The sequence below is a fragment of the Barbatula barbatula genome, assembly GCF_947034865.1.
Source record: "Barbatula barbatula genome assembly, chromosome: 24".
Classification (NCBI taxonomy): Eukaryota; Metazoa; Chordata; class Actinopteri; order Cypriniformes; family Nemacheilidae; genus Barbatula; species Barbatula barbatula.
In genome coordinates this window covers 4,371,314-4,394,206 of record NC_136787.1, presented here as the reverse complement: position 1 = coordinate 4,394,206, position 22,893 = coordinate 4,371,314, and the positions used below count along the sequence as shown (strand labels likewise).

Below are 22,893 nucleotides of genomic sequence, written 5' to 3'. Positions count from 1 at the left end.
TTATTAGCACATCATGAAATGTTTATAGTAGTGGTGAGAGCACTTGTCAAACCTATTTTAATTCAAACATTTCTAGGACATCCCGTACGAAAATTAACCATATTTTGTGTTGGAAAAGTGTCACCATGTTTTGGATTTAACTGTAGTAAATACATGTTTTGTGATGGTTTGTTTTAATCCATGGTTAATTTAAACCAAAAAAAGGGTAAAGATAAATGGTTCGGATTTGGTTGCACATTTGGCAACAAACATCCCTCTGTAATAAATAATCCTGATAGATATCAGGCTTTGTCTCGTAACCACTAGAAGACATCAAATATTGCACTTTCACACACAATAAGAAAACAAATGATGTTTTATTCGCAAAGAATTTTAAATTTCTATTCATTTTATTTGGCAGCTATAGGTCAGATCTGTACTGAGGTACCCATAGAGCAAACGGGGTCTACAGGCTTCCTAAAATCCTTTTGGTTACCTAGCGCCATTCTGTAAAATCGTTCAGTACACAGCGTGGTCCTTAAACATTTGTTTTGCGTGGCAGTAGATCAAGTCAAATAAGCAAGAACTATTTACAAAGTTTGCTGGTTTAAAGGGAAAAGAAGGAAAATAAACAAACATAACTGGCAGTATGTTGTATTCATTTCTGGCATGTTTGAAGTTTCCTCTGTCCTTTCATTGAATATCATTAAGATTATTTCCAGAAGGACTCCAGGCAGGGTCAGCAGCAGAGTCTGTGAAGAGAAATAGACAAACGGTATATAAAGACATATTTGTGATAACCTAAAAAACAAATGTACTTGATAAACAATTTATCAAGAATACCTCTGCACGGTCCTCTTTTAAAAACAACATCATCGATTGCGATATCACTTCTTACCGATGCACCTCTCATGGCTTCAAACACAATCTAAAGGAAGGAAAGAAAATAATATTGATATCAAAGATACCAACAAAAAACTAGACTAAATAATGTTGATATCAAAGATACCGGCAAAAACTAGACTTCTAAACCTTAAAGCAAGATCAATTGGTTTGCAGATCTTTTGTTGTTGACATAAATGGTTAAATATCGATTTGGCAAGACACATTATGAGAGTTTTGCATTTGGATTTATGAAGCACCTCATATAGATGGAGTCTTAACACTTCATTACAGTTTTATAGTAAGACAACGTTTTGTACGATACAACTTTAAAGCACTGTGCTGTGTTGATGTAAAATATGTGTCCTGAAGCAAACCAGTTGGTTTATGGGTCATGTAGTTTAATGTGACTGACCTGGTGTTGTTGGTCATGTTGGTAAGTTATTGAAGCTCTGAGCCAGGACACACCCTGCTCTTCATAACGTGTCCATAACAGTGTGTCTTGGTCCTCTTGTCCAGTCTTGAGATAAACACTCAGCTGGCCCGTCCCTGATCCATACATATGATAGTAAAATTGTAAGCACTGTGCTTGTCTAGATCCCCGTAGAGAGCTGGACAGCAGACGCGCTTTGTTACCGGGAAGCATAAATGATGCCTCAATATACAAATAATGACCTAAAAGAAAAAAGATAGGATACGAAATATTTAAAAAGAAAGCATAATTTTAAGCAGGATCAATGACATGTGTGACATTAATGATCAAGACATTGCACCAGAATAAATGTTAAAGGTCCAGGGTATGAGATTTAGCGGCATCTACTGTTGAGGTTGCAAATCGCTTTACACGGGGCAAGGATGTCGTCACGTTTTCACTTTTTTGCCAAAGGAGATATCATATGTACAAAACACTATAAAGCAATTTGTCAGTTTAGGGCTACTGTAGAAACAATTGAAATGCGACTTTATAAAGATAGAAATAGCTCATTTTAAGGTGGTAAAACCATAATTCTTTGTTATGTAAGGTCTTTTTACACCTCTGAAGACACAGTATCTGCATGTATATTATCTTGCATTTCTGTCAATAGATCCTTTAAAATATTACACACTGTTTCAAAGGATAGTCGTTGGATTTCAACATATTCATGTGAGACATAGTGTGAAAGAAACACCCACTAACCTACTATACATATTAGCTTGTCTGTATATGCATTAGTCCCATATACAATTCAGGTTTGAGTGAAGTTGAACATTTTTATATCTTTTCTTGTCCATTTTTGTATCTGAAATGTAGACATTTCCTGGGGCTAAATGTTTTAATGGATTTTCACAATTTTAGAAAATTTTTACATTCGTCAGTACCCGCAATACGTAATACATAGGAAGCAACTAAACATTTTACATTTATGTTAACAGATTGTTTTAAACTAAACATCATACACTTGCAGACTTTTTGAAAGTTTCAGATAGAAACACACTCAAATCCGCAGACTGGCACAGACTTTCTGCAACAAGTCCAGACTGAAAATCTGCACAAAATCTGAGCAAAAGTCTTTTAGTGTATTTTAGCCTTTACGAATGGTTATGAACAAATTATTTTTAATATGTGTCAGTTGCCTGTATATGTTTTTTATGACCGAAGACTGCATTTTTTGTAGTTATTCGTTTTGTACAATGACTCATATATGCCCTTAAAGCTAACAGACTTCGACTAAAATCCACAAAACTCAACTTGGAATTATTTGTCTGTACATTTTTTTAAAGACAGAACATTTTATACTAATTATAATCTAAAATTGTAGATTTGTAGATTATCTACGAATAATAATCTAAAAATGAATAACTGACCAAGTCCTGTAGTGTAGTCTCCTCTCGGCCCTGTGTAGGATGTTGGTGTAGGTCCTCTGGCCAGCATCCAGTCACCTGTGTCTGTTTTATCTTGAGAGTATCCACAGAAACCAGCCTCAAAGTTACACTGAGACGGGTTTGAAAGCGACGATGCTGCGAAAAGAAACACTATCAGCATTTCTGTTTGCAATAAACAGATCAAGGAATCAATTTAAGATGCAAATGCACCATGAATTGTTATAAACAATACTTGTTTACCTAATGGTAAGCAGTCCCCGAGGCTGACTTTAATGTCATCAAGACCAACAGAGCCACAACTCCAAACATTTTTGCATGTACTGATGAAAACCATCTTTGCAGAAAGATCAAAAAGCAGTTTTTAAGCAGTGTAAGACTCTTCTTTCTATTTTTTTATTCAGCAAAAATAGATGACAAAGAGCAAGAAAAGCACCACAAAAGCATCGTAAAATGAAACCATATGGTGCATTATTCAAAGCTTTGTGTGAGGAACAAGATCAAAACAAAGTTTGCAATTGTGTGATTCAATAAAAACATGGTTCTGTTTGCTCCATCAGTTTCTTGACATTGATGTGTAACTCCTAAAATGGCGTAAGTTCTTAAGTGTCACATGACCAAATCATAACGTCACTACTTTAAGCATATGCAAATTCAATTCAAGAGCTCCCAAAGGCTTATTTGAAGATTTGCAAACAAAACCTTTTGTTCATGACACAAAGTCATTGCACTGCCTCAGAAGCTTTATTCAATACTGTAGTATTTCCTTCACGTTTTGCACGTTTGACAGCCAGTGGTCAGTGGGCGGTTTGTATGGAAATAAATCAACGTTCAAAACATTCTCAATAATGTCTCATTTTTTGTTTTACAGTGTAATACATGACGACAGCATGTTTACAGTCTTTCCTCATTTTTCTGTCATGAACATTAATTTCTCTAAATCTGCAATGTAAACATTTTTGCTGTAGTTAAGCAGCTAGTTTCCAGTAACTTTCTGTAGATTTATATTTATCTAATTTATCGGCAACAGTTTGTTCAAAGATAATGAACATTAGACAGGAACAAGTCTTTATCGTTACAGGAAAAAAGGATAAAATCACAGCCTCATGCAAAGCATTCTGGGAACCAGAAATCCACATAAACCTTTTTCAGTTTTTTTTTCTAATTTTGGTTCCCAGAATGCTTTGCATGAGGCTGTTATTTATAGTTTTTTTCTGTAAGGATAAAGACTTATTTAATGATCATTTATCTTTGAGCAAACTGTTGCCAGTAAATGACATAAATGTAAATCTACAGTAAGTTACTGGCAAACTGCTGCCAGTAATACTGTAATTTCTGCAGAAATTCTTTACAGTGTGCATTCTGCTGTAAATGGTCTCATGTCTTGCTAACAGATGTAAAAGAAGCACGCCAGACTCTAAATTCAATTCTTGTCAATGTTTACACGCTCTAATGTCTGGCCTATATGCCAATAACAGAACCATTAAGCTCGTGTTTATGATTTAGAGATCATCTTACCTGAGCATTCTTTTGGCTTTGCATGGTCAGTTCAACATCGATCCAAATGTTTCTTATCTTCTCATTTAGAGTCCATATTTTTTCTTGTTTGGAGCCATCTGTGTAATACAGATACACAGCCAAGTCTGTTCCACTAAGACCTCGCATGGAATAGAAGAACTTCACACAGTATTTCTGATTCCCGGGCATCAGCGGTCCAAACAGACGGCTCACAAATCCAGACTGTGCATTAAAGCGAGAGTTGGCCAACAGAAACGATCCTGTACAGAAAGAACACCTATTTTTAGCTTTTTTGTGTATAGTTTTAAAATTCCATTTAAGGGGATAGTTCATCCAAAAAAATGTATTCCAAACCTGAATGACTTTCTTGCACAACACAATAGAAGAACGTTGGTAACCAAACAACACAGAACCCCATTGACTTCCATTGTATGGACACAAACCTATTTTCTCAAAATGTCTTTTCTTGTGTGTTGCATACAAAGGTTTTGGATAACATGAGAGTAAATAAATGATGACTGAATTAACATTTTGGGTAAACTTTCTTTTTAACCTGCCGATGAATTTGTCATCAGCAGTTCCAGATATACCTGCTCCCGTGGTGTGATCTCCATGGCTGTAGATGTTGGGCCGTACTGAGACTCTTTTCCACAGCGGACCATTGGTCAGTGTCTGCGTGTACTGACAATATCCTGACTCAAAGTCACAGTTTGCAACAGATGGATCAAATGTCGGTTCTGGGGAAGCAGAAGGAACTTGAAGTCATTGTACAGGATTTAGGTTTAATATTACGCATTGATGTTGGCTAAGATTGGAATACTATAAAATGGTATATATCAGGACAATAAAGCTGGTAGACAAAATGGGACCAGAATCGTATATAGAGACTAAAATATTATAGAGACTTGGAAGTGGGCTCATTTCTAATTTTCTGAATGAAAACCAAAATCTTGTGTTAAATTCCTAGCGAATGCATGTACTGATAAAATATATGAATGCTGGATGTACAAATATGTAAAAAGTCTGCGCGTTTAGTGGATGAAACACCGACTGAGATGTGCTGTAAACACACCTGTTCCTGCATTACAGAATTCTGGAGAGAAGGTGATGTCATCAAGAACCACATAGCCTCCATGTGGACTGTTGAACGCCACCTCAAACACCAACTTCATGAAACACAAATACATAACAGTTCATATTTACTCATATTCAATCAACCAAGTGATTTAAAACCTTTATACTGTAGGACTGTCGAAGATATTTTGAGAAATGTCTCCGTGGTTTTGTGTCCATACAATAGAGGTCAATAGGGGATGTTGTTGTGCGCTGTAATTTAGCTCTAAGATGCAAATGAAATTTCTGAATCCTTTGATAGCTGAGAGAGATCTAAAGAAATTTCAGAAGGTAAAATGGTACAGCTCTACCCTGACATCTGGGTCGAAGATGTGCAGAGTAAAAATATAAGACTTGCGTGACGTAAAGACCCGAATTTTTGTGGTAAAATTTTCCGGGTCTGCAATACATATGCACTTTCACTTTAGCCAGACTTTTCTGGTCCACATGAGATCATTAGTTTTATCCAAGACTGCCCCCTTACACAGAAAGAGACTGTTAAACATTTGTTTTTTATATATCTGGTGTTTAACTGAAATTATACCATAATAACAGACTTTTGAGAAAGATGTATATTTTCGCAACATAAGCATGTGGTCGTCTGTGTACCTCTAAGGGATATGGAGCTTTCAGGTCCACTTGTACAGGTATCCAGACCCTGTCCTCTGGATTCCAGTCCACATGGTTGTTCTCGGGTAGGTCAGCTCGCCATAGTTCCTGGTACTGTCCAGCTCGATCCCTGGTAAACACGGAGAACAGATGGTCTCCGGAATGATGCTGCTGGTATTGGAAGCTCAAGCAGCCGGACATTGGGGCTGTGGTTATTGGCGACACCAGCTTGGCCACCTCCTGGAAGCTTTTAGTGTCTGAAGAGTCCACATACATATACTGACCTGTGTAATTGAACACATTTTTTTGTTAATTACGCTTTGACATTTATTTGCATATTTTTTGTATGGCATAGAAATATACAATAAAACCTTTTCATAATATTTATTTCAATATCTCGTTTTTAAGATCTATTCATCTTATCTTCTGCAGCCTATCCCAGCATCTTGTGTCGCCGGCGGGATAGAACCTGGACAGGCTATAAGTTTATATTGTGGACAGGCTCACCTATCCTGTCTTCATGTGTCGTATATTCTCCTCTTCCCACACGCCAGTTCATATTTCTGTTCCTCTGGTTTGTGTATCCACACAGATGAGGTTCTTCAAAGTCACACTCTTAGGAGTCACACGAGCAGAGAAATCATTTTTTTTAATGAAAATATAAAAAAGGAAAGGTCTTCTAGCTTTGCAATACTCAATTAACAGTCGGCCAGATTGTTGCTCAACAAAAGATTGAAATAAAAGGAGTCTGGTTTCATTTAAAAGAGTTTCTTCTGACTCAAGAATGTGAACACAGGCCGGTTCCTATGAATAGTCATTAGAGCACTGCTTAAGGGGAACAACATTTTCTTTCTTTGGTTTAAATTCCTTTTCATGTGTTTGTTGGCCTTGATTTTGGCACAACATTAATTCATGTTACCAATATGGATTTTAATATTTGTATGACCTGTGTAAAACTAAAAAAACGATGCAAGAGTATTGCTAGAGCATTCACTCTGGGTTGCTAAGGTACTCTGCATTTTCAGTGTGCGGTTGCTAGGGTACTTGGTGGTTCAAGGCGGTTGTCAGGGTGTTCTGGGTGGATGAGTATGTTCTCATGATATTCTGCGCCATAGATTTGGCTTTACTCTAACTCTATACAATGTTTTCAACAATTTAAGAAATTGGGGAAGTAATAACAAACACATAAAAGCAGGACTGACCTATGCAGTAGTTGTCTGAGATCTTGATCTCAAAAATGGAAACACTGCCGTCTCTTAGTTCACTCTCAATAATAATCTATTGAAGAATGATCAGACATGAAAGTCTAATAAAAAACACGCTTAATAAAAAGTTTATGCATGAATACGGGTGAAATATGTAGAGTGGGTTTTCTCACCTGGAAGGGTTCTGTAGAGTTCTGAAGGTCGATGCTGGCAATGTGCCAGCTGTCAGACGGCCGTTGGGTCATCCAGAGCACACGATCAAAACTATCTCCATCTATGCGCTTCTGCACCTGCAAGGAAGCGCTACCAGTCACCTGATAGACCATCCTGAAACAGCTCCAGTCCTGTCCATTCACATCTGGACCCAAAAGAACCGCCTTTCCCTGGGCCTCATGTGCTTGCTTGTCAACAATGATGAAGTGTCCTTATTAAAGCAGAAGGAAAACAACATTGACGGGAAGAGCTCGTGCTAACACGAATGGAAATATTTTTTCAGATGAAGAAGAAACTGCTTTATTTAAAGGGCCAGGTCCCATACAACGCCTTTTGTACTCAATGACTTATTTTCTGCCTTTTATGAAATAATATTAACCAGAATTACATTAAAATAATTTTGGGTTAAAACATGGGACAAGCCCAGAAAGGTAGAAGAAATACTCTTTTGAAAGGCCAACATCTGGAAGCTATGGTATCAATGATAACCACATCTGGAGACAGTGAAACAGCACATTATTGGATCGGTGATGTGTTGTCTTTTAACGTGGCATGTTGCATATTTGCAGTAGCCTACCAAATCTTTTTCTTTTGAAATTTATAAAAATGTAGAGATCCAATCTGATTCAGAATACAAATGTGGAGTAGCCCGAACATGACATTTTGCTTGTTCAAGTGATGCTGTGAATATGTGGAAGTGTAGAAACAACATGTTTTTAAATCAAAAGTGTATTAATCTAACTAGAAGTATCACAGTGGTGATATTTACTATAGGTCAGTCATTTTCACATCGTATATCTCTGGCTTCACAAAACCTCAGGGCATCATAGCACAGTGTTATGAATTAAAAGCGTAAACTCTGCCTCACACAAGCTTAAAAGTGGCCTTGAAATATAACACTTTAATTTTTTTTCCGATGGTCATGTTTTTTTGTGTTATGAAAAACAACAGAAGAGATCGGTAAAATTCTTTCACAACTTGGTATAAAATGATTACAAATGTGTTTTTGTAGGGCACATAATGGGCTGTGACTCACCGGTAGGGTCGAGGGTCCAGCTGAGGAAGGCCGGATCAGATGTGTAGCCGCAGGTGCTCTTGTCAAAGCCGCATGATCCCAGCAAAAGCTCAGACTTAACTGTCGCTAAAACACAAGACAACCTGCAGTGATTCAAACATTGTAGCAAACTATGACCTTCTTCCATCTTTATTAACAACTTAAAATGTTACAGTTTTAAAATATTGAACAAAATGGCCAAAAATACCTCAAAGTATCTCAGTGTTATAATTTAAAGAATAGAACATATAATGTAAAGTATAAAGACAATATTTACACAGTAAAATCAACAGTAATATAGAATTAACTCTCACAGTGTGGATTATATATACACTGTGAGAGTTAATTTGATCTTTTTTAACACTGGTGATTTTGCTGTGTACATATATTTATCATGTATTTATTTCCTACTTTTATCATTGTTATAATTATAATTTATAAAATATTAAGTACACTTTTGTAGCAGATGGCATGGCATGTTTCATTTAATGGTACTAATAACATTTAGTTTATGCATTTGTCACTTAAGCTTTAGATTTGACCAGATTGTAAAACATTGAGGCATGCACACACACTAACACAATCATCTTTTGTATGTTTTTTCTTACCAATCAAGGTCAGAAGGTAGAATAGAAGCATCCTCACTTCTATCTTATATTGTCCCGAAAGTAAAGAAAGAGTAACGTCAAAAAACACCCCGTTCGGCACAAGAGACTGAATGAGAATGCATGCTCTCCCTGTGTGTGTCTGAACGGGTGAAATCATTCTGTCTGACCGCTGGAGGTTAAAGAGAGAGAGAGAGAGAGAGAGAGAGAGAGATTTCTGTAACGTGCACCAGATTTAGACATTATTTCTACCAAGTATGTTCTGAGAGCTTTGCCTATGAACACACTTTTACATCAGTAACCAAAAATAGGAATATCAGGATGGTTACGTTATAGCCTTATGGTCTTTTTTCATTCTTTTACCTTGAATCAGATAATGTTATAATTATATTGTACATTTACATATATAAACAGCGCTTTTACGGTTTGAAGTGTAAAATTCATTTGTAAGGTCACATGACCATTTAGGCCTAGGTACAATCGATGTAAATGAAAAAACTTGCAATTTTGTTATTATCACAATGTGACATTTTTTTACACGTCAGGATTTAGGAACTGATTTTGATCAGGAGATTGGGGGTCAGGTGACAGGTGGCTTAAAGAAAGAATGAAACACAGAAGGATTTGGGAAGCTGAGGTCACACAATATGATCCACGTGGACACTGTTTGGAAACATGATACAATGCAGTCAGAATGTGACATATGGTGGATGTCGGGGTTAATCGTACTGGGTTGGGTTAGAGAGGGACGGGTGGGATTCCTGACTGCATGAAAACATTACTCTGAGGACTATTGGGAACTTAAAGGGATAGTTACATTATAAATAAATTCTTACTTCATTTACTCACCCTCATGTCATTTCAAGTTCAACACCAGAGAAGATCGGATAATGTCTCAGAGGTTTTGTGTCCATACATTTAAGTAAATAGGGACCAATGTTTGATTTCCAACATCTTTCTAAATATCTTCTGTGTTCTGAAGGTTTGGATAAATGAATAAATGATAAAACACATTTGTTTTAAATCAGGTTCTGTTTTAATTTTTCCTCGCAAGCATATAGTTGATACAGTGAGTAATGCTCAACCAAACCTTGATTTATGGATTATAAAAGGTATTAGATTACAGCTGTTAAAAATGTACACTCTACAGCTGTTAGTAATCTACGTCTCTAATATAATGAAAATTTACCTCCAACAATATGAGACCTGTCATGGCATCCGTCATCTGACCGGTATATTTGCTTGAACAAAAAGGACCATTGAACACTGTAAATGATGAAGAAAATAAAAATGATAAATATGTATAAGTGGTCTTGTTTTTTGCCACTAAATTAACTATTCAGATTTGAGCGCAAAATTTCAGTCAGCTATTCTTATACGTTTAAATTGGAAATTACATTTTATTAAAAATGATTTTAGGTACAAAAAGCCTGCCTTGTTGATAGAAACTATTTTCACTAACTCAGCCCACCAGTGGCCTATCTGATAGGGATAGAGAAAAGGGTAAGGGCCGTTGCACATTGAGTCCGAATTTTTGTCCGAACATAAAGCTACGACCTCACATGGGACTGGGTTAGATTTTCTGTGTCTTTCGCATCCGTAGCAAGAATTTTGAGAGGCGTTTTGACAATTCAGATACGAAAAAACGCATACGGAAACTTCGGCCTGCATGTGCATAGACCTTTAAAAGGTGTAAAATGTGTATTATTTTCAAATCCACCATTTACCCAAATCGCTCTTTTCCTCTTTTCCCTCACATGTCACATCATGAAGGCATTTGTTTGAAATAAAATTCATTTAAAACTTAAATATTAAGTTTTATTCATAAAGTCTCGGTGTAAGGTTGGTAGTAATCTTAATAAATTACCATCCTTTTCACATTTTTTATAAATATAATGAATTACACTCTGTCACAACGCACATGTTTTCAATAACATGATTATAAATACAGTAAATGACGACAGATTTATCGAGGTAAGCGTCAAATGCATTACTGTTCAATGGTGCCACCTGCTGCACAGTTCAGAGAACTGGAGCTACAGTGATCTTGAATAAGTGCGATGAACTTAATCCAACATTTATCGATTTAAATAGACGGTTAAACATCTTCCCAAAGGGCAACCCGTGGACTCTACAAGACCCCTAGAGGTGGTAGTTGACACCAAAGTGTTAAGAAGCAGATCCAGATTATGTGATGATGTTGTAACAGGGTTGATGGTCCGGCCCACAGAACCTTTTTAAGTATTTTTTCAGATGTAAAAGTTCTTTAAGGAACCTATAAAGTATCAAATGTTTTTTTCTGTCTTTCAAGAGTGTATTTAAACGACATGAGGGTGACAACGATGGCCCAGCGACGAGAATGACCAATAAGGATCAACGATATTTCTTCATTATAATGTTTTATTATCAGTATTGATGTATATTATTATCACAAGTACTGTTACTGACGTCCACCCTGTTGCACTGTCCTTCTCAAGCGCGTACATCGTCTGTACACAGGGAACTGACACTCAAAATGTTCATCTTTACAGTTTTTGACACCCAATGGACCAAAGAGATCGTGGGTTGGGCTACCGGCTCTCCCACCAATGAGATTCCACCGTCGCCCGGTCTACCCTGCGCGACGCGACAGAAACAAAGCAAACGACGACGTCTTGACATTTAGGACAAAAGGATGAAAGCAGGTTTATTGCGTGTCGCTTAATAGTGTTGGGTGGCTATTTCAAGGACACGTCAGAAGGTGTAAAGTTATTCTTGAGTTGACATATGCCACAGAAAGCGGAGAAAAATAACATCCGAATCTTTCATTGAAATCGAGCGCGTCTGGGTAAAGAAAGTGAACCCAAGGCAAAACAGATGGTGGGATGTGTGGCGGTGTGTTTTGGGGGCAGGGAGGATATTTAATGGTGTATAATCCGCTCTGATGTCACTGTATGTTGAAGGAGGGGTCTGAGATCCGGGCGCTCCGTTCGCCTAATCCCTATGTGTTGATAAGAGCAACCGACGAAGATGAAGATGAAGGCGAGCCGGAGAGCCCTTGTTCCGCGCCTGCTTTCATAACAGGTAAGGGGACTGTGCTGTACGGAAGATGCTGCTGTAAACAGGTGATTGTGTCGAGGTCCTTTTACTGACTGTGTTCGAGCTTACCGTAGGTGCACCTGCCGGAGGAATCCAATAGGGATGGATGTGCGTGCTGTAGCGCAGGCCCGTTACGCTACAAAATAACGCGTCTTTGAGTTTTATCAGCACCTGAAAGTTGCACATTCAATCTTATTTGAGGATTTATTCGCGTTTTTGAACAAATAACAAGTTTATCGCGAGGGGCGCCCGATGGCCAGGATGGGCAGCTTTATATACCTGTATATAGCGAATAAACAAATACGTGGATTATCGTATTGTACAGATTCGTAAGATATATAACGTAAAGAAATAAAGTTATTCGGGTTTACGTTTGTTACGTTCTGCGGTTTAAAGCCCTTATTTATTTTCATAATGTCAAGGTGAATGGAGGCATTGTTGCTTTTTTGGAAGAAGTCCAATTGCGCATTACTCGATATTGTGTTATTTTTGAGAATACCCGTTTATTTAACACTTTATCCGTCATTTTCACTTTATTAAGGATTTCGTTCATGCTTTATTTTGATTGTTAATAACAACGGAAGACAATTTTAGATCATTGTGTTCTAATTTTTTCTTTAACATATAAAACGAAATACGAATAGCCTAAATATATAATAAAACACTTCATATAAACGCAAATGACAGTGCAGATTCATTTAGGATTATATGGAGGACTTTTTCACTTTTCAAAAAGCAACATCTGTCGCCGCCAAAGCAGAACGACCTTAAAATGAATGCATGCACTCTGTTGTAAACAATACAATAGGTTACGTGCTAAAAGGGAATGTGGGGTTAATGGGGAGGTAAATCCCCTGGCTTTGGGTTTTCATGGAGGTTTGACAGATGAATGTACTGAACCCCAGTACTGGTGGAGTATGGCGGCTACCCATGGTGAGGCCATCTGGTACTGGGCCAGTGCCATAAACTGTACAGGCAGAGACAGACAGTTTTTACATTTTGAAGATAGACATAATAGTTACAGGTAACACTTTACGTTAAGGTACCCTTTATAAAGCATTTATAAATGTGTTCATTAATGATAAATAAGTCATTTACAAATGCATTATGAGACAGTTAACTGCATTTAAATAAAGAGGGATTCTAACGCAGTAGCCAAATAGTGAGCCATTTTTACTCATATGTTATAAATGCTTTATAAATGTATCCATTCTTTATTTGTTTGACTTGAACGCAGATTCATTATTAGCTTGATACTGTTTGCAAAATATAGGTTGTTAGACTGGACACTGTAGGGTTTTATGTTGTTTTGCTCTCCTGCTCACTATTTTGCAGGTACTCTGTTAGAATTCCCCCTTTTTATTCATGCAGTTATAACTGCATTTGTAAATGACTTATTAATCATTTATGAACACATTTATAAATGCGTCATAAAGGGTATACCTAATGTAAAGTGTTACCAAGTGACATTATATCATTAGACATTCAGCTGGATATGAAGCTTGCATGTGTTTGCCGTGTTTGTGCTATATACATTTCCTAACATTTCTTAAATACGTTTTTATATATCCATGTTTGGCATAACTTAGTTTAGCGAAGAAGCCAAAGTGTGAGTCATTAAGTTTTAGAGATGACATAAGAGCTATTTCATTTTTAGACTAAACACACATTTGAGATTTAAATTCTGCTAAAAAGTGCCAGAATGAATGTATTACCATGGTTTTGGACATGATGTAACAGTAACCCATACAGTTCTTAACAAATGTATTAGATCCAACCATCCCTGGCTCAAATGTAAAAAAAATACATTATTTTAATCTACTGTCAGTTTGTAATTTGCCTAATAAACAACAAAAAGCTGGAGTAGTCAATATAGGTAATTTGGCCTGGGTGATTACTAATATAAATCATTTTGGTGTGTCATTCAGGCTGTTCAGAAGCATCTAGAGAATGAGCAGTGAGTGGGCGGAGTCATGAGCCATAAGGAGGAGCCAGATGAGGTTGGTCTGAGGGGTCCTCCTCCTCACCGCAGCAAGCAGCCTAATGGGACTCCCCTCGAGGGAGGTCGACCAAGATGGAGACCATGCCAACTGCACAATCCGGATGCAGAAAGCCAAGGCCACCATCATCACCAAGCCAACCCGCCTGGACCTAGCCGAGCTCCACCGCATCACCGTAGGCGGCGTGTTCCCGGTCAAGCACAACGCAGGCGGACTGAGAGCCGAGATACAGAAGCAAAAGCTGGCCAACCCCCCAAGCTGGGGGCGACGAGACACCATCGAAGTGGTGAAAGACTCCATCAGCACAGATCTAGACAGCAGCACAGACAAGAACAACAACAGGCAGTCAGCACTCAAACTTTAGAAACATCACCAGAAGATTCCTCTCAAGAACTGCTAACTCCATCTCCCCAGGCTGAACCGATCACAGATAAAATGGATGGAGACCAGGCTGATTCCATTGATGCACAAACGGCTCATGGTCCAGATGAAGAAGAGCCTTCAAAGGAACAGTTGGAGAAGGAAGAGCAATGTGAAAAATCAATGTTTGGCAAAATGAATGAAGGAGAAGAGGATTACCCCGAAGAAACAACTGAGCAGAAAGAGCAGGATTACGGTCCATCAAAGATTCAAGCTTCAAAAACGACCTTTCATCCTGAAAGTAAAAGAGCTAGTCCCCTCAGAGTAGATGTTCCACCATTCACCATGTCTCCTCATCAAATGATGAACAAACCTCTATTTCAGTCTCAACAATCCCTTCCCGAGTCGCTTCGCACCTACGATGCTGAGCGGAAGTCCAACCCCGCTTATTCTACCACTGGTTACACTCAGACAAACAAGGACACAGAATGTAATAAAAGCTATCACGATGAGGACCACCAAGATGAACTCTCGGACTCTAGTCATGAGGCCTGCTCTGATTCATACCCACAACTAAGCCCCGAACCACATCTAGAGACTCCATATCTGACAGAATCATACCAACACAACCTACCAGATCCCAGTCCAACATCAGAGAAACGTAAAATCTTTGAGAGGAACCAAAGCACGTCCATGGATGAATGGGACGAGCAGTGTAACCTTCAGGAAGACGTCAGTCAGCATTGTTCTGTGGGCTCTAGGCTTCACCATTACGATGAGCAGTCGGGAGATGAAGCTGAACGCTCGGGGAGAGTCAGGGAGAGTTCGGTCAGTCTTTCCCTGAAAGATCAGGAGCAAACTGAAACGGGAGGACCCACTCCAACCCAGCATCAACCACCGGAGTCTTGCAGACCTTCAGGAGATGCCGTGTCTTTGGCCATCAAGGATATTAGGGAAGCCATTGAGGAGGTAAAAATCAAGATGGTGCGTTCACCCTACACGCCCGACAAGCCCACAGAGCCTGTGTGGGTGATGAGACAGGAGGTGAGCCCCGTTGATGATTTCCAGATGCAACCATATCCACAGTCACCATCTCAGCACTCGCAGTCTTCTCCGCAGGACACGGTTAGTCACTGCTCCCTTTCATGGTTTCTGGATGTAATGGGACATAATGGGACAAACAAGGTTTTAGAGTTTTAGCAACACAATATTTTTGAAGTCTCCTATAATGCCGCTAAGTAAAACTATTTTAACCGTAGAAGATAAAAATCGAGGTTATCACATACATTTTTTTTACTTTTCCTAGATACATACCCTTGTATTGCCTAAAGGTGTATATGAACCTGTTTTCTTTGCACTATTTGAGTTCTGAAAAAATACAGAGCGTCCTTTCTGTTATTTTGACCAGTTTTCCAGTTTTCATTTTATGCAAATTAAGTCAAATAGAAACAGTTTTATTTGAAATTTGGTAGAATTGGCAGTGCACCGTATGAAACAAAAACAATAATTTGACCTAAACACATCCCTATAAATACAAATATAAATTCAGAAACACTGAAAATGATTTTGATATGGCCTTTATATTTCTTTTAGAATAGATCTCAACAGTGTCACTGAGTGCAGATTCGCCAAGTTTCAAAAGTCAAAATGATTGAAGATCTTAATATGGACACAAATCCATGGTTTTACCTCTACAAACTACATTCACTTTACAGCTCCGTACTCTTTTTGTACTGTCAACAGTTTGTTGCCGTTTTTTCACGTAATCAACTTTAGGCGAAATCTCTTGAGACTAAGTTGATACTTAAATAAAACACAACTGAGATGAGCTGGGAAAGAGCAACTGCTGAGCAAAGAATATTTCCTCTGGGATTAAAAAACAATGTCATTCTGATTCCATGCCATTACATGTGTTTGAAAATGTCTGAATGGCTTATTACATAGCGTCTTCTTTTTGTCAATGATGAATCTTTTACACTATATGATAAAAGTGGTTCTTTTCATTTTATAGTCTCCAATTCGAGATGTAGTACTGCCCGCAGGAGCAGAATCATCTGGAGTTCATCATCTGGACCAGGATATAGACGCGAGTCCCAGTGGGCCAAGTGAAGAGGTGAAAATGTGCTATTTGACTTATGTTTTATTCTTCATTCTCATTCCTTACACTTCTACTGCAAATGCATCTTTATTGTGTTTTTGGTTCTCAGACGAGGAGAAGTTTGGCCTCTTTCCCTACATATGTTGATGGTAAGCTCAAGCTAGTATGTGAAAAGTTCGCCCCCGAAATAAACTTCCTCCATCATCGTTGACTAATCTACAATTCACTTCAGACTGAAAAACTCAGTAGTTTCAAACCTGTATAAATGTCTTTGTTCGGTTGAACACAAAGAAAGACATTTAGAAGAATATTAGTAACTTAGATCTCTGGGGTAGTCAAAACATGGTATTCAAAGGTGCCTCCAAACTTTTTGTTTTACTTAAATCTTCTTTTGTGTTTAACAGAACCAAGGAAAATATACAATAATTATTTCTACTATGGTAGATACAATTGTGCCCCAGAAATCCCAGTTGCTAACATTCATCCAAATATCTTTCTTTGTGTTTAACCAAACAAAGTCATTTATACAGGTTTGGAACTTTCGGGTGACATAATCTTTTCATTTATTCATTGTATATATATATAAGATAATACATTGTTAATATATTACAATATATTGAATACTACATAATTGGTGCTTTTCATATATTGACAAATATCTGAACTTGGTTCTTAAATGTGCTGTAGAATGTATTAGATTTAACAGTTTATTCTCTGTTTTTGTTTCATAAGTGTTACTTGTTGAAGGACACAATTTAGACGTTTATTTTTCATACGTTTGCAAGTAAGAATCAGTACAAAAACAATTAAATATGTAAAGTCTGAGGCACGATATATATTTATAGTGATGCATCAAAGCATCACAATAATATTTAGTGATATTTAGTGATGCATCAAAGCAAGGGAACGGATGTGATGTTTAGTTTTCATTCACGGTGTGACTGACTGTTTCCACAGTTCCTGGCCCATGTGACCCTGAGGATTTGATTGACGGCATCATTTTTGCTGCAAACTACCTGGGTTCCACCCAGCTGCTGTCAGAACGGACGCCCACAAAGAGCGCACGCATGCAGCAAGCCCAGGAGGCCATGACTCGCGTCCGGGTGAGAAACACACCGTTATATATAGACCAGGGACGCCAGCCAGAGTTTCCTCTGGTGAACCAATTGTTCACAGTTTCTGTCGTCTGTCATTCTGGAACGTGCTCAAACACGTACACACAAACGCTCGCTTTGCTCAGTGCATCTACAAAAAAAACGATCCTGGTTTCTTCTAAAGCTATCTGAGGTCACAACAGAAAAACATGTCATAAACATCCTCCACGGTCGTGTTAGGAAACAAAACTGAGTGACATCTAGCTGATTCCGGGAGTCAGGTTTTGTCTGTGGGGCCGTTGATGTCATTCTGATCAGAGCTTAACGCTTGATAGCGTTTCTCACAAACCAACTCACAGAGACTCCTTACCATGACATCCCACCCACCCTGTCCCCCCTCGGCCATACTGTCCTATTTTATTACAACAGGGCGTCCCGGTCACCTCCAAACCAATCAGCTCGTGTCTCAGACCCCCTCTGGTCCCTTTATGTTTGCATGGTTTCTTTGACCGCTCTCTGTTTTTATTTGTCCCTTGTCGAGCAGACAGCCCAGAGACAGGCCAAAATCAGAAATAAGGTACAGTATACTGTAGTTTGTAGCCAGGCTGGGCTTAGCAGGACGAATATGTTTTCTGCCTTCGTTTTTGTCTTCTATCAAATATGCAAATCTTATAATTTTTAGAAAAGAATGTACTATTTTTTTGAGGACTGTTTTGCTTTCTTCATGGCATCAGCAAGCTGCAGAGAGCGGCACGGCATCCAGCACCGAGGTGGATCTTTTTATATCCACGCAGAGGATCAAAGTACTCAGCGCTTACTCACAGGTGCACCTTCAAATGACTTTCATGATATGAATTTTCTTTCCGATTGGAGGTCTGTTTTGCATCGCATAAGCTCCATTTTAAACCTTTGGTATCTTAGCAGGACACCATGATGGACCATCCGCTGAGGACCATCTCGTACATAGCCGACATCGGCAACATGGTTGTGCTGATGGCTCGCAAGAAGATGGTTCGCTCTCTGAGCGCTCAGGAAAACCCGGACGCCGCCGATTCCCATCACACCAACCCGGCGCAAGACGACCAGAAGCAGTACAAGATGATCTGCCACGTTTTTGAATCAGAAGACGTAAGTGTGGGATGTTTTTTATCGTGTCCCTCACCAAAGGCTGTCCGTAATGTCGATCTTGATGCAGTCTTTTCTCTGCATCAGGCTCAGCTGATCGCTCAGTCCATTGGTCAGGCCTTCAGCGTCGCTTATCAGGAGTTCCTGAGAGCCAACGGCATCGACCCAGAGGACCTGAGCCAGAGAGAGTACAGCGATCTGCTCAACACTCAGGACATGTACAACGATGACCTCATTCACTTCTCCAAATCTGAAAACTGCAAAGATGTAAGTTGACCAGTGGCATGATGGTGAAAAGAAGGCTGAGAAGTATGCGAGACAGTTGGATGAACGATTTTTATTATCTGTTGTAGAAAATATAAATAACTAGATACTAATGTTGTGCACATACAGAAAGGGCTTTCACGTTTTTGAAGTATTATATCAGTCGCAAATATGTTGGCACAGCCTTGCAAAGCAGTGACATTATTTTAAGCAAATCCACCACAAAATCTGCGTGATTAATAATAGTAATATTAATAATATATAATAATAATAGGGTATTATATAATAATAATATGTTTGTTATAGACCCTTTCAGGAGACCAAAAGAACACTGGTGTAGAAGCACTTCCTGTTTTAGTTTTTTATTGTTTATATATTTTTAATTTCACATACATAATTAAGTCTTAAAGTCTATTTGTTTAACATATTTGGTTTAGTTTCAGTTGTAAATGTTGTTTTTTGTTTTATTACGTTGTCTCTTTGTTTGTCATGTGTAAAAAAGTGAAACAGACTTGTTAACATCTTTCAAAATTCTCCATAAGGCACAATAAAAGCAACAGAAACGCATGAAAGCGTTAATTGTACTGGTGAAAAAAAAGGAAGTCAACAAATGAGCTGAATTTATCTCTTCCAACAAGCCAACCATATCCGTCTCTGAGTAACATGTTTTTTTATTTAAGTTTATTTTGTGGCTTCAAATCAATTACATAAGTATAATAACCAATGCATAAAGCATTTCGAACGTCTACAGAACGCTCAAACCACCCTTATGCATGTTATCGCATGTGTCATACTTTAGCTGAAGTTGAAATAAATGTGTCCCTTTAAGATCAGTGCTTACATGAATAAAACACCGGATCATACCAGATCATTCACAGTTAATGTCCTTGCATTTTGTGCCAACACCAAATCTGTTCCTGTTACTTTTTCCATAACAGAGTTGAACTGTTGTGATTAAAATGACCAATAGACGTAATATAAGAAAAGATTATTTCGTTTGTCTTATTTGTCTTCTGTTCATTTTATCTGCAGTGATGAGCTGTAATGTTTATCTGCTTAACCTTACATTCCTCAAAAACCTTCAAGCCATAATAAAGTTGATGAAGTATTTACAAATGCCAGCAGAACATGCAGTCAGTATTCAGGCTGTGTTTATGTCTTTGTCAGGTGTACATAGAGAAACAGAAGGGAGAGATTCTGGGTGTGGTCATCGTGGAGTCCGGCTGGGGCTCTATTCTTCCAACGGTTATCATCGCCAGCCTGATGCACGCCGGACCTGCTGCCAAGTCCGGAAGACTCAACATCGGCGATCAGATCATGACTGTTAACGGCACCAGTCTGGTCGGACTGCCACTCTCCACGTGTCAGAGTATCATTAAAGTATGCTTTATTAAATCTGCTATATTTCACATTTCTGAAATGCGGCTCACAACAATTGTATAACAATATTTTACCATTACCTTCAGGGCCTAAAAGCTCAATCGAGAATCAAGTTGAACATCGTCAGGTGTCCTCCCGTAACCATGGTTCTGATTCGTAGACCAGATCTGCGCTATCAACTGGGCTTCAGTGTGCAGAATGGCATTGTGGGTATCAACGTTAACTATTTGAACTGTTTGTGCTCTTTGTTGTCAGTATCTTTCACATATGTGTGTTTTGTTTACAGATTTGTAGTCTCATGCGAGGGGGGATCGCAGAGAGGGGAGGGGTCCGCGTAGGGCATCGCATCATCGAGATTAACGGTCAGAGCGTAGTGGCAACACCCCACGAGAAGATTGTTCATATTCTGTCAAATGCTGTGGGAGAGGTAACACACGCACGCACACACGCACACACACACACTGTGAATTTTTGGCAGTTATGGAAATTTTGCTTTGACTTTTGTATTGATCTTATGCCTTTTGTAAGTCTTAAAAATATGGCAGGTTAAGTCATTTAGGCAACCAGGAAGCTATCTGAATAAAGCTTTAACATAGTGTAGACAAAATCCTCCGTCAGAAACACATTACCAGTTCATCTGCCTTGAACATTATAGACCCACTTCCAACATATTTACTTAGATCTTTATTTAGCAAATAATAATGAAAACTGGAGAAACAGGTCAAGCTAGCAGAAAAGACGCTCTGTATTTTTTCAGATCTCAAATACTGCAACGAAAACAAGTTTAATGTTTAACTTTTAAACAATACAACAGTCAAATTTGTTGAGGAAAAGTAAAAACATTTTTGTGTCTTGTCATGCTGTCAGTGTTTCACTTCGCTGTTGGATGAGTTAGGTAAAATTTAACAGACTTGACCACAATACATCTAGAAATAGGGATTAAATAAAAAATCGGGATGGTGTCTTACTTTTTTCAGCGACTGTATCTATGTAACAGCCTTAAAGGGAACTCAGAGTATAGAGAGATGTATGGCTTACTATGTTGTAATAGCCGTACACGGCTAGCATTTGTTTGTTTGAAACATTTATTTAAGAAAACCCTAAATGTAATACTCATTTTAACCGAAGGAGGCCAAACTGAACACAGACACACTAATCAGTTCTTCAGCAAATATAAGGTATTGAAGGATAAAATAATATATATAAATAATTCTAAAATAATAAAGAAAATAAATAAACAAAGACGCCATTTGGTGTTGCTTTTCATACATTTGAACACTGTTGGTCAGAAACAATACAAACATACATATTAATAAAAATTAAATAATTGCGAATTTAATATATACACGATGGTTTTAACCTTTATAAAATGTATTTTATCCCGATTTTGATTGATCAACATCAGTAGCCTAACGTTATTGTCTTCTCTCTTTTGCTCTAATATATTCTCATAATGTATAAAGTCTATTATGGTGGATGCTGATGTCTGAAATGTCTTATATGAGTTAATGGATGTTTACCTTGAACAGATGCTCACTGAACACATGCATCTTTTTATGGCAGGCAGGCTACTTGTGTCAAAAGGACATACCGCCAACTAGCGGACGTCGAACATAAGATCAGATATACACACAAGGTTAAGAGAAAGGGTTTAGGTTGCAACCATTTGACGTCACGGATTTTGACACAAATAAAGTACAAATATATTTTCAAAGTTATGAATACCGTGACAGTTACACTGTTTTTTAATTTCACATTTATAAAGTTACTGTCATTGTTCATACATTAAGCCACACATCTATCTATACCCAAGGATCCTTTTAAAAACGGTCACACTGCAAACAAAAACGTGGCCGCTTCACATTTGTTGTTCAGCTTGCAATTGTAGGCTTGAAGTCTAATGTCAAGCATCTGACAAAAAACTTTTTACATAATGATGTAAACAATTTCTATCCAAGCGAGACGGATTTTCTAAGGCTGACGCTGTCTTTACATTTCCCCAGATCCATATGAAGACAATGCCCGCAGCTATGTATCGACTGCTCACTGCCCAGGAACAACCAGTCTACATCTAAACCTCTGCAGCGCTACAAGATCACCTTCACACATGCTTTATTCACTCTTTATATTTATTTCAATAGTAATATAACTCTTTACATATTTATTTAACTGGATGTATTTATTCCATTAGAATAGAAACCAAACGATTCCACGAGCATTAGACTTGCCTTAATCTCTGTGGGTCTGGACAGATATTTGAAAGCTCACGATATATCCACTGTTCATCCAAGTACCAAAGATAAATGAATGATAATCGATCACGTGCACAACACACTACTGGACCTGAAAAACTACCACACAGAGCTGAATGGCAGTGAGCACAGAGTACTGGTATAAATGTCTGTATTTTGCTGTGAACTATAATTGCCATCAATAAATATAAGTAAATAAGTCCA

At 38.1% G+C, this 22,893-nt stretch overlaps 2 protein-coding genes across 6 annotated transcripts; one reads left to right on the top strand and one right to left on the bottom strand.

Annotated features, from left to right (window-relative positions):
* Positions 1–338: 338 nt before the first annotated feature.
* On the bottom strand, positions 339–9,176 carry mamdc2b (MAM domain containing 2b). The gene is made up of 14 exons (XM_079448519.1): positions 9,042–9,176; positions 8,416–8,520; positions 7,340–7,590; positions 7,164–7,239; positions 6,469–6,576; positions 5,962–6,245; positions 5,312–5,405; positions 4,830–4,976; positions 4,240–4,499; positions 2,965–3,058; positions 2,707–2,859; positions 1,277–1,536; positions 823–907; positions 339–731 (listed from the first exon to the last, which is right to left on the bottom strand). The coding sequence occupies exons 1-14, from the start codon at positions 9,070–9,072 to the stop codon at positions 673–675; spliced, it is 2,007 nt and encodes a 668-aa protein (XP_079304645.1). The 5' UTR covers positions 9,073–9,176; the 3' UTR covers positions 339–672.
* Positions 9,177–11,686: 2,510 nt separating this feature from the next.
* Positions 11,687–22,893, top strand: apba1b (amyloid beta (A4) precursor protein-binding, family A, member 1b). 5 transcript variants are annotated; one of them, XM_079448914.1, is made up of 13 exons: positions 11,702–12,101; positions 14,045–15,601; positions 16,488–16,589; positions 16,684–16,723; positions 17,532–17,677; positions 18,213–18,245; positions 18,403–18,492; positions 18,593–18,796; positions 18,881–19,060; positions 20,225–20,437; positions 20,524–20,643; positions 20,724–20,864; positions 22,441–22,892. In XM_079448914.1, the coding sequence occupies exons 2-13, from the start codon at positions 14,090–14,092 to the stop codon at positions 22,510–22,512; spliced, it is 2,853 nt and encodes a 950-aa protein (XP_079305040.1). In that variant the 5' UTR covers positions 11,702–12,101; positions 14,045–14,089; the 3' UTR covers positions 22,513–22,892. The 5 variants fall into 5 exon arrangements, with proteins under 5 accessions (XP_079305042.1, XP_079305040.1, XP_079305041.1 ...); XM_079448915.1 differs by having other exon boundaries at positions 12,037–12,142; XM_079448916.1 differs by lacking the exon at positions 18,213–18,245 and having other exon boundaries at positions 11,687–12,101.